The sequence below is a fragment of the Cherax quadricarinatus genome, unplaced genomic scaffold, assembly GCF_038502225.1.
Source record: "Cherax quadricarinatus isolate ZL_2023a unplaced genomic scaffold, ASM3850222v1 Contig16, whole genome shotgun sequence".
Taxonomy (NCBI): Eukaryota; Metazoa; Arthropoda; class Malacostraca; order Decapoda; family Parastacidae; genus Cherax; species Cherax quadricarinatus.
In genome coordinates, this window is record NW_027195042.1 from 222501 (window position 1) to 235581 (window position 13081).

Consider the following 13081-nt stretch of genomic DNA (forward strand, 5'->3'; position numbering starts at 1 on the left):
TCTCGGGCCCCTGACACTTATTGTATGGTCTCTTAACGTGCTAGTGACACCCCTGCTTTTCATTGGGGGGATGTTGCATCGTCTGCCAAGTAGGTGTGGGTTGTAGGATGTAGGGGTGTGGGTTGTGGGATGTATGAGTGTAGGTTGTGGGATGTATGGGTGTGGATTGTGGGATGTATGGGTGTAGGTTGTGGGATGTATGGGTGTAGGTTGTGGGATGTATGGGTGTGGGTTGTGAGATGTATGGGCGTAGGTTGTGGGATGTATGGGTGTGGGTTGTGGGATGTAGGGGTGTGGGTTGTGGGATGTATGGGTGTAGGTTGTGGGATGTATGGGTGTAGGTTGTGGGATGTGTGGGTGTGGGTTGTGGGATGCATGGGCGTGAGTTGTGGGATGTATGGGTGTGCAACGAGGACGTGTGGCCAAAGTCAAAAGATTACAGAGGTACATAATGGGTCCAGGGACTGGGCCCCAAAGTTTTGATAGCTGAACAAGTTACAAAGGTAATGAACTCCAGGTAGATCTGGTCACAATCACGACAAGTTACAAAGGTATTTACAAATTACAGAGGTACAAAATGGTTCCAGGGACTGGGCCCCCAAAGTTTTGATAACTGAGCCAGGTACAGAGAAGGGAAAAGTTGACTGAGCAGTTGGTATGGGTAGAGGTGTGTGACCAGTGTGAGGTACTGGATGTGTGTGAACAGAGTAGAAGATACAACAATAAACATATATGAATGGAGCCCTGAACCTCACTGCCAGATGGAGGATAAAGAACCAAGAGCTATAACCTTCACCCACCATGGAAAGTACAGTGGGTGAAGAAAACGTAGGTCTCTAGCATCCGCAGATTTTATCCGCGGGTGGTCCTGGAACCAATTCCACACAGATACTGAGGGATGACTATTATCTATATAAAAGACTTTACTGTAGATTGTAAGGTTTGTCACAAGGAGAAATCTATTTTTTCTTTAGGCATTTTTATGTACTTCTCTGAGGTCATTGGTCCTTATACCTGCACCTCAAGCAAGACCGTCTATACAGATTTCTGCTTCCTTTCCCGAGTACCAGAAGAGATTATTTATTCAGCATTTTAAACAGAATAGTTTGCCCGAAATGCAATGCATACATAGTGGGGTGGCCCGGTGGCCTGGTGGCTAAAGCTCCCGCTTCACACAGGGAGGGCCCGGGTTCGGTTCCCGGCGAGTGGAAACATTCGACACGTTTCCTTACACCTGTTGTCCTGTTCACCTAGCAGCAAATAGGTACCTGGGTGTTAGTGGACTGGTGTGGGTCGCATCCTGGGGGACAAGATTAAGGACCACAATGGAAATAAGTTAGACAGTCCTCGATGACGCACTGACTTTCTTGGGTTATCCTGGGTGGCTAACCCTCCGGGGTTAAAAATCCGAACGAAATCTCTTATCTCTTAACATGTATGTAAATTACTCACCAGTATAACCCAAAAGAAAAAAGTCAAAGTGACTTAAATCTACTGGGGTCCTTGAAGTATCGAAGGGAAATACAATGGCACCCATAATTTTTTTTATTAGTTAACTATGTACTATTATCATTAATACTGTAATATTATTTAGAATTTGAGTGAAGGTAAATCTTCCGCTGAGGACCATAAAGTGAACTTCCGAACAAATTTAAGTAAGAGAAAGAGAAATACGATAATCTGGAAAACTGACAAGTTGAAGAAATGAGATAGAACAAAGAATTAACCTAGTGAGACATAACAAGTCCGCTATAACAGACGAACGAAATCCCTCATAGGGTACTAAGGCGAGTTTGTTATAGTATACCCGAGGAACGAGTGCCGGTACAAATGCCGGCTGACCTCCTCCTGAGATGGTTTAGGAGTGCCACCAAGAGACAGAAACGTGTATTGTGCTGTTCTTGCTACCCCAATAACACCACCGACGACTACACCGGCACCACCATGAAGAGAATAGTCTACTATACCGTCATGGGCCCCTGCAAATGGGTCCAACTCTCTCTGCATCTGTTACGTGGCAGGTAAAACATTGTACCTAAATCCTTACTCCAGGACTAAACTCAAATTATTTTTTTAAGTTCTTCAACTGAATATCATGGAATGTCCAAAATTGTATCTAAAATGTCATCCAATGTCCGACACAACCTATAATGTCATCCAATGTCCGACACACAAACCTATAATGTCATCCAATGTCCGACACAGAACCTATAATGTCATCCAATGTCCGACACAGAACCTATAATGTCATCCAATGTCCGACACAGAACCTATAATGTCATCCAATGTCCGACACAGAACCTATAATGTCATCCAATGTCCGACACACAAACCTATAATGTCATCCAATGTCCGACACAGAACCTATAATGTCATCCAATGTCCGACACAGAACCTATAATGTCATCCAATGTCCGACACAGAACCTATAATGTCATCCAATGTCCGACACACAAACCTATAATGTCATCCAATGTCCGAAATAGTAACTGTAGCCTTACTAGACTCTTATTACCAGTTAGTTTAGTTAAATATGTTTATTATGCACCCCATACTCATCCTGTGGGCGGTAGTCAAAAGATTACAGTGGAACATAATGGGTCCAGGGACTGTATCTCAACATTAGAGGTACATAATGGGTCCAGGGACTGGACCCCAAAGTTATTATAGAGCAAGTTACAAAGGTAATGAACTTAAGGTAGATCTGGTCACAATCATGACAGGTTACAAAGGTAATGAACTTAAGGTAGATCTGGTCACAATCATGACAGGTTACAAAGGTAATGAACTTAAGGTAGATCTGGTCACAATCATGACAGGTTACAAAGGTAATGAACTTAAGGTAGATCTGGTCACAATCATGACAGGTTACAAAGGTAATGAACTTAAGGTAGATCTGGTCACAATCACGACAAGTTACAAAGGTTTATTACCAAGTATGTTTTCTTAGAGTCATGTACAAAGATATGCCCTTGTAGTCTAGAGTTCAAATTCAGATAAAAACATTGTGTAGTACACAATGTGTAGTTTACATATGGTACAATACTGTCAAGCACAAGCAAGCATCAGCATTATCTGGGCCAAAATGCTCCACATACCATGGGCTTTCCACATGCACTCCAGTATCTTACCTTTGAATAGTTTCACGAGTCTACTCGTAAGGCCCAGTCATGGGCCAGGCTCGTCTGGTGCTAACCTGGTCAATCATGCTATCTTATATTTCTGTAAAAACACAGTGTTAGACCTACATTTTTGGGGCCCTGAAACCTGAACTGTTATGGGGTCACCTGTGTGACCTGCAACAGCTACCTTACATATTAATAATCTTTTAATATTTTAATTATTTTTTTTATATTCATTTACAATATATTATTAACATTATTGTAGTTTAATAACCCCTTCTCGTACACTAGCCCAATTTTTTTAAGGAATGTGGACTGAAGTCGCTTCTGTGGCCCCTCCGGGATTAGGGCCCCTGAAGCTTACGCTTTATTAGCTTCACAGCAGATCTGCCTACGGCCAGATTAAGGCATGGGCTTCAGGGGCTGCAGCCTAGGGGTCTCACAGTACCCGTAGCCCAGGGATCTCACAGTACCTGTTGCCCAGGGGCCTCACAGTACCTGTTGCCCAGGGGCCTCACACTACCTGTAGCCCAGGGACCTCACAGTACCTGTAGCCCAGGGACCTGACAATACCTGTAACCCAGGGGCCTCACAGTACCTGTAGCCCAGGGACCTCACAGTACCTGTTGCCCAGGGGCCTCACAGTACCTGTAGACCAGAGACCTCACAGTACCTGTAGCCCAGGGACCTCACAGTACATGTAGCCCAGGGGCCTGACAATACCTGTAACCCAGGGACTTCACAGTATCTGTAGCCCAGGGACCTCACAGTAGCTATAGCCCAGGGGTCTCTCAGTACCTGTAGCCCAGGAGCCTCACAGTGCCTGTAGCTCAGGGGTCTCACAGTATTTGTAGCCCAGGGGCCCTGACAGTACCTGTAGCCCAGGGACCTCACAGTACCTGTTGCCCAGGGGCCTCACAGTACCTGTAGCCCAGGGGCCTAACAGCACCTGTACCCCAGGGACCTCACATTACCTGTTACCCAGGGGCCTCACAGTACCTGTAGCCCAGGGACATCACAGTACCTGTAGCCCAGGGCCTAACAGTACCTGTAACCCAGGGACCTCACAGTACCTGTAGTCCAGGGGCCTCACAGTACCTGTAGCCCAGGGGCCTCACAGTACCTGTAGCCCAGGGACCTCACAGTACCTGTAGCCCAGGGGGCTGACAGTACCTGTAACCCAGGGGCCTCACAGTACCTGTAGTCCAGGGGCCTAACAGTACCTGTAACCCAGGGACCTCACAGTACCTGTAGTCCAGGGGCCTCACAGTACCTGTAGCCCAGGGGCCTCACAGTACCTGTAGCCCAGGGACCTCACAGTGCCAGCTCCTGCTCCAAACATCTTGCTCCTGGGGGATTTCAACTTGAGGCACCTAAAATGGAGGGATATAGCAAATAATGTTGTTGCAGTGACAACACGATGAGGCAGCTCTGACGAGAACTCACACACACACACACACACACACACACACACACACACACACACACACACACACACACACACACACACACACACACACACACACACACACACACACACACACACACACACACACACACACACACACACACACACACACACACACACACACACACACACACAAACACTCTAAATCAAAACACCCATGCCACATCCAATGCCCCCACCCACTACATTACAAACTTCACCCCCACAGCAACAACCCATAGTTCCTTACCAGGTCTCCCACTTCCCCAACCCCAATATACTTCCCAGACCACAGTCTTAGAAAAGAAGTTGAAGGTGTGGTATACAAATGCAGATGGAATAACAAACAAGTATGAGGAGTGGCACGAAAGAATCAAAGAGACATCCCCAGACATAATAGCACTCACAGAAACAAAACTCACCAGAATAATAACAGATTCAATCTTTCCATCCGGATATCAAATCTTCAGGAAAGACAGAGGGAGGAGAGGGGGAGGAGGAGTTGCACTGCTCATTAAAAACCAGTGGGGTTTTGAGAAAATGGAAGGAATGGATGGCATGGGCGAAAGGGACTACTTAGTAGGAACAATCCAGTCTGAGGGACATAAGGTGATAATTGCAGTAATGTACAACCCACCACAGAACTGCAGGAGGCCAAGAGAAGAATACGATGAGAGCAACAGAGCAATGATCAACACACTAGCCGAGGTGGCCAGGAGAGCACACATGGGGGGAGCAAAGTTACTAGTTATGGGTGATTTCAATCACAAGGAGATTGACTGGGAAAACCTGGAGCCCCATGGGGGTCCCGAAACATGGAGAGCCAAGATGATGGATGTGGTACTGGAGAACCTCATGCATCAACATGTTAGAGACACTACCAGAGAGAGAGGAGAGGATGAACCAGCAAGGTTGGACCTTGTATTCACCATGAGTAGTTCGGACATCGAGGGTATCATGCATGAAAGGCCCCTGGGAGCTAGTGATCATGTGGTTCTGTGCTTCGACTACATAGTTGAGCTCCAAGTGGAGAGAGTAGCAGGAATAGGCTGGGAAAAACCAAACTACAAAAGGGGGAACTACTCAGGCATGAGGAACTTCCTTCAAGACATTCAGTGGGAGAGGGAACTGACAGGAAAACCAGTACAAGAAATGATGGACTATGTAGCAACAAAATGCAAGGAGGCAGAGGAGAGGTTTGTTCCCAAGGGAAACAGAAATAATGGGAAGAACAGAACGAGTCCTTGGTTCACCCAAAGGTGTAGGGAGGCAAAAACTAGGTGTACTAGAGAATGGAAAAGGTACAGAAGACAGAGAACTCAGGAAAATAAAGAAATCAGCCGAAGAGCCAGAAACAAATATGCACAGATAAGAAGGGAGGCTCAGAGACAATATGAAAATGACATAGCATCAAAAGTAAAGACTGACCCGAAGCTGTTGTACAGCCACATCAGGAGGAAAACAACAGTCAAGGACCAGGTAATCAGACTGAGGAAGGGTGATGGGGAATTCACAAGAAACGACCGAGAGGTATGTCAGGAGCTCAACACAAGATTTAAAGAGGTATTTACAGTGGAAACCAGTAGGACTCCAAGAAATCAGAACAGGGGGGCACACCAGCAAGTGCTGGATGAGGTACATATAACCAAGGAGGAGGTGAAGAAGCTGCTATGCGAACTTGACACCTCAAAGGCGGTGGGACCAGACAACATCTCTCCATGGGTCCTTAAAGAGGGAGCAGAGATATTGTGTGAGCCATTAACAAAGATCTTCAACACATCGTTTGAAACTGGGCAACTCCCTGAGGTATGGAAAATGGCAAATGTAGTCCCAATTTTTAAAAAGGGAGACAGACATGAGGCACTAAACTACAGACCTGTATCTCTAACGTGTATAGTATGCAAGGTCATGGAGAAGATCATCAGGAGGAGAGTGGTGGGGCACCTGGAAAGAAACAAGTGTATAATTGACAACCAGCACGGTTTCAGGGAAGGAAAATCCTGTGTCACAAACCTACTAGAGTTTTATGACAAGGTGACAGAAGTAAGACAAGAGAGAGAGGGGTGGATCGACTGCGTATTTTTGGACTGCAAGAAGGCTTTCGACATAGTTCCTCACAAGAGGTTACTGCAAAAGCTAGAGGACCAGGCACACATAACAGGAAAGGCACTGCAATGGATCAGAGAATATCTGACAGGGAGGAAACAACGAGTCATGGTACGCGACGAGGTGTCAGAGTGGGCGCCTGTGACAAGCGGGGTTCCACAGGGGTCAGTCCTAGGACCTGTGCTGTTCTTGGTATACGTGAACGACATAACGGAAGGGATAGACTCAGAAGTGTCCTTGTTTGCAGACGATGTGAAGTTAATGAGAAGAATCGAATCGGACGAGGATCAGGCAGGACTACAAAGAGATCTGGACAGGCTACAAGCCTGGTCCAGCAACTGGCTCCTTGAATTTAACCCTGCCAAATGCAAAGTCATGAAGATTGGGGAAGGGCAAAGAAGACCGCAGACACAATATAGTTTAGATGGCCAAAGACTGCAAACCTCACTAAAGGAAAAAGATCTGGGGGTGAGTATAACACCGAGTATATCTCCTGAGGCGCACATCAATCAGATAACTGCTGCAGCATACGGGCGCCTGGCAAACCTACGGATAGCGTTCCGATACCTCAGTAAGGATTCGTTTAAGACTCTGTACACCATCTACGTCAGGCCCATACTGGAGTATGCAGCACCAGTTTGGAATCCACACCTAGTCAAGCACGTCAAGAAATTAGAGAAAGTGCAAAGGTTTGCAACAAGACTAGTCCCAGAGCTACGGGGATTGTCCTATGAAGAAAGGTTGAGGGAAATCGGCCTGACGACACTGGAGGCCAGGAGGGTCAGGGGAGACATGATAACGACATATAAAATACTGCGCGGAATAGACGAGGTGGACAAAGATGGGATGTTCCAGAGATGGGACACAGACACAAGAGGTCACAATTGGAAGTTGAAGACTCAGATGAATCAAAGGGATGTTAGGAAGTATTTCTTCAGTCATAGAGTAGTCAGGCCATGGAATAGCCTAGAAAGTGATGTGGTGGAGGCAGGAACCATACATAGTTTTAAGGCGAGGTATGATAGAGCTCATGGGGCAGGGAGAGAGAGGACCTAGTAGCAATCAGCGAAGAGGCGGGGCCAGGAGCTGTGACTCGACCCCTGCAACCACAAATAGGTGAGTACAAATAGGTGAGTACACACACACATCAACCAAATAACCGCTGCAGCATACGGGCGCCTGGCAAACCTGAGAATAGCGTTCCGATACCTTAATAAGGAATCGTTCAAGACACTGTACACTGTGTATGTTAGGCCCATACTGGAGTATGCAGCACCAGTCTGGAACCCACACCTGGTCAAGCACGTCAAGAAGTTAGAGAAAGTACAAAGGTTTGCAACAAGGCTAGTCCCAGAGCTCAAGGGAATGTCGTACGAGGAAAGGTTAAGGGAAATCGGACTGACGACACTGGAGGACAGAAGGGTCAGGGGAGACATGATAACGACATACAAGATACTGCGGGGAATAGACAAGGTGGACAGAGATAGGATGTTCCAGAGAGGGGACACAGGGACAAGGGGTCACAACTGGAAGCTGAAGACTCAGACGAGTCACAGGGACGTTAGGAAGTATTTCTTCAGTCATAGAGTTGTCAGCAAGTGGAATAGCCTAGCAAGTGAAGTAGTGGAGGCAGGAACCATACATAGTTTTAAGAAGAGGTATGACAAAGCTCAGGAAGCAGAGAGAGGGAGGATCCATACAGCTACAATCACTAGTGACTGTGGAATTACTAATTCTTGGCTCATTACAAAGTCACTAATGATTGTAGCTGTATCTTTTGTAGATACTCGTTCAGACTGTCCTCAGTCAAGGCATGTGTTAGCCATTGCAGAGGAATTCGATCCTCCCAGAGATGATAACCATTCTGCATATGTCAATCTTACCCTAGCAGAGTTGGGGTTGAATGTAAACAGCCTGTATAGATGAATAGTTGCAGTATCAACTTATCAATTCAAGAATTTTTTTTTTTGTGTTCATGTTCTCTCCGCATTCTGAGAGTTAACAGTCTAGATTTGAGTGCACCGAATCTGTCTTTCTGTTAAACACTCTTTCTTTGTATATATTCCTTCCTCAGAATCTGTAGATCACATGAATACAGATCGATCGATCAAATTTTTTTTATCACTTCAACTGTGTAATCCCAACGTTGAGTTTCATTCGATGAGTTGTGCTATATTATACCTTGTATTGCATTACAGTTTCAGTTATGTAAGCTTCCATTCCAATGTTCTACTTATGTATGTTATAATGTTTAATTGTTGTGTACTTTGACATTGTATAGAATCAGCCCAAGCCGTACACCTGCCATCTCTAGTTTGTATTAGTTGTATGTCGGGACGACATACATTAGCATCGCCGAGCTCTCAGTAGTAGTAACCAGTTACCAGTAACCAGTGTACCAGTAGTTGACTCACTACCAACCGTCTCTGCCTGAGTCACTGTCTATTCATATTGTGCTGACCACAGCAGTATTCAAAGACCCCCTCACATATGGGTACTGTGGACGGCCAGTCAGTGATACGAGAGTGAGCAAGGAGATAGGCAGGCTGTTGGGTGCTCCCCACATTATCTGTAATTATACGTACTACCAGCCTACGTGAGTATTACTTTACCCTATCCACGTATCGAACTCCCACATGATAGAGAGGATCCAGTAGCGATCAGTGAAGAGGCGGGGCCAGGAGCTGAGTCTCGACCCCTGCAACCACAATTAGGTGAGTACACACATACACACACGAGCTTTTAAATCTCTGCACAAAATTCAACTTAAACCAGCAAATAATAGAGCCTACTAGACTGGAGAATACACTAGACCTCATCTTCACTAACAATGATGATCTGATAAGAAATGTCACCATATCAAAAACAATATACTCAGATCACAACATAATTGAGGTTCAGACATGTATGCGTGGAGCCCCAGACCGACATAATGAGACTAGTCACGAGGGAGCATTCACCAAATTCAACTTCAATAACAAAAACATAAAGTGGGACCAAGTAAACCAAGTCCTAACCGATATAAGCTGGGAAGATATACTAAGCAACACAGACCCCAACTTATGCCTAGAACAGATTAACTCGGTGGCACTCGATGTATGCACAAGGCTTATTCCTTTAACAAAAAGGAGGAGTAGATGTAAAATGGAAAGAGACAGGCGCTCCCTTTACAGGCGACGGAAAAGAATAACAGCTAAAAGAATAACGGCTAAAAGAGGCCAATATATCTGAAATGCGTAGGGAGACACTGGTCAGAGAAATAGCAAGCATCGAACTTAAGCTAAAGGAATCTTATAGGAGTCAGTAATCGCGGGAAGAACTAAAAGCCATAAATGAAATCGAAAGAAACCCAAAGTATTTCTTCTCCTACACCAAATCAAAGTCGAGAACAACATCCAGTATTGGGTCCCTATTTAAACAAGATGGGTCCTACACAGACGACAGCAAGGAAATGAGTGAGCTACTCAAGTCCCAATATGACTCAGTTTTTAGCAAGCCGCTAACCAGACTGAGAGTAGAAGATCAAAATGAATTTTTTATGAGAGAGCCACAAAATTTGGTTAACGTAAGCCTATCTGATGTTATCCTGACACCAGGCGATAAATGACATGCCCATGCACACTGCCCCAGGGCCAGACTCATGGAACTCCGTGTTCATCAAGAACTGCAAGAAGCCCCTATCACGAGCTTTTACCATCCTATGGAGAGGGAGCATGGACACGGGGGTCATCCCACAGTTTCTAAAAACAACAGACATAGCCCCACTCCACAAAGGTGGCAGTAAAGCAATAGCAAAGAACTAAAGACCGATAGCACTAACATCCCATATCATAAAAATCTTTGAAAGGGTCCTAAGAAGCAAGATCGCCACCCATCTAGATACCCATCAGTTACACAACCCAGGGCAACATAGGTTTAGAACAGGTCGCTCCTGTCTGTCTCAGCTACTGGATCACTACGACAAGGTCCTAGATGCACTAGTAGACAAAAAGAATGCAGATGTAATATATACAGACTTTGCAAAAGTCTTCGACAAGTGTGACCATGGTGTAATAGCGCACAAAATGTGTGCCAAAGGAATAACAGGAAAAGTTGGTAGACGAATCTATAATTTCCTCACAAACAGAACACAAAGAGTAGTAGTCAACAGAGTAAAGTCTGAGGCAGCTACGGTGAAAAGCTCTGTTCCACAAGGCACAGTACTCGCGCCCATCTTGTTTCTCATCCTCATGTCTGACATAGACAAGGATGTCAGCCACAGCACCGTGTCTTCCTTTGGAGATGACACCCGAATCTGCATGACAGTGTCTTCCATTGCAGACACTGCAAGGCTCCAGGCGGACATCAACCAAATCTTTCAATGGGCTGCAGAAAACAATATGAAGTTCAACAATGAGAAATTTCAATTACTCCGATATACCTGGAGTTTACCTGGAGAGAGTTCCGGGGGTCAACGCCCCCGCGGCCCGGTCTGTGACCAGGCCTCCTGGTGGATCAGAGCCTGATCAACCAGGCTGTTGCTGCTGGCTGCAAGGAAACAAACGTACGAGCCACAGCCCGGTTGGTCAGGAACGACTTTAGGTGCTTGTCCAGTGCCAGCTTGAAGACTGCCAGGGGTCTGTTGGTAATCCCCCTTATGTGTGCTGGGAGGCAGTTGAACAGTCTCGGGCCCCTGACACTTATTGTATGGTCTCTTAACTTGCTAGTGACACCCCTGCTTTTCATTGGGGGGATGGTGCATCGTCTGCCAAGTCTTTTGCTTTCGTAGTGAGTGATTTTCGTGTGCAAGTTCGGTACTAGTCCCTCTAGGATTTTCCAGGTGTATATAATCATGTATCTCTCCCTCCTGCATTCCAGGGAATACAGGTTTAGGAACCTCAAGCGCTCCCAGTAATTGAGGTGTTTTATCTCCGTTATGCGCGCCGTGAAAGTTCTCTGTACATTTTCTAGGTCAGCAATTTCACCTGCCTTGAAAGGCGCTGTTAGTGTGCAGCAATATTCCAGCCTAGATAGAACAAGTGACCTGAAGAGTGTCATCATGGGCTTGGCCTCCCTAGTTTTGAAGGTTCTCATTATCCATCCTGTCATTTTTCTAGCAGATGCGATTGATACAATGTTATGGTCCTTGAAGGTGAGATCCTCCGACATGATCACTCCCAGGTCTTTGACGTTGGTGTTTCGCTCTATTTTGTGGCCAGAATTTGTTTTGTACTCTGATGAAGATTTAATTTCCTCATGTTTACCATATCTGAGTAATTGAAATTTCTCATCGTTGAACTTCATATTGTTTTCTGCAGCCCACTGAAAGATTTGGTTGATGTCCGCCTGGAGCCTTGCAGTGTCTGCAATGGAAGACACTGTCATGCAGATTCGATATGGTAAACATGAGGAAATTAAAACTTCATCAGAGTACAAAACAAATTCCCTCCACAAAATTGAGTGAAAAACCAACGTCAAAGACCTGGGAGTGATCATGTCGGAGGATCTCACCTTCAAGGACCATAACATTGTATCGATCGCATCTGCTAGAAAAATTACAGGATGGATAATAAGAACCTTCAAAACTAGGGAGGCCAAGCCCATGATGACACTCTTCAGGTCACTTGTTCTATCTAGGCTGGAATATTGCTGCACACTAACAGCACCTTTCAAGGCAGGTGAAATTGCTGACCTAGAAAATGTACAGAGAACCTTCACGGCGCGCATAACGGAGATAAAACACCTCAATTACTGGGAGCGCTTGAAGTTCCTGAACCTGTACTCCCTGGAACGCAAGCGGGAGAGATACATGATTATATACACCTGGAAAATCCTAGAGGGACTGGTACCGAACTTGCACATGAAAATCACTCACAATGAAAGCAAAAGACTCAGCAGACGATGCAACACCCCCCAATGAAAAGCAGGGGTGTCACTAGCACGTTAAGAGACAATACAATAAGTGTCAGGGGCCCGAGACTGTTCACCTGCCTCCCAGCATACATAAGGGGGATTAACAATAGACCCCTGGGTGTCTTCAAGCAGGCACTGGACAAGCACCTAAAGTCAGTACCTGACCAGCCGTGCTGTGGCTCGTACGTTGGATTGCGTGCAGCCAGCAGTAACAGCCTGGTTGATCAGGCTCTGATCCACCAGGAGGCCTGGTCACAGACCGGGCCACGGGGGCGTTGACCCCCAGAACTCTCTCCAGGTTAACTCCAAGTACCTGTAGCCCAGGGACCTCACTGCTTGTAGCCCAGGGACCTCACAGTACCTGTAGCCCAGGGACCTCACTGCTTGTAGCCCAGGGACCTCACAGTACCTGTAGCCCAGGAGCCTAATTTCCTGTAGCCCAGGGGCCTGACAGTATCTGTAGCCCAGGGGCCTCACAGTACCTGTAGCTCAGGGGCCTCACAGTGCCTGTAGC

General features: G+C 46.1%; 1 protein-coding gene across 6 annotated transcripts in view; it reads left to right on the forward strand.

Annotated features, from left to right (window-relative positions):
- Window positions 1-13081, forward strand: part of LOC128704536 (BTB/POZ domain-containing protein 6) — a 104964-nt gene that overhangs the window by 72484 nt on the left and 19399 nt on the right. The window contains exon 2 of one of the 6 annotated variants that reach the window (XM_053799649.2): window positions 1595-2021. The exons of the other annotated variants lie outside the window; for them this stretch is intronic. Coding sequence (XP_053655624.1) covers window positions 1831-2021 — 191 coding nt within the window. The 5' untranslated portion in view covers window positions 1595-1830. The remainder of the gene's footprint in view (window positions 1-1594; window positions 2022-13081) is intronic. 6 annotated transcript variants of the gene reach the window in all.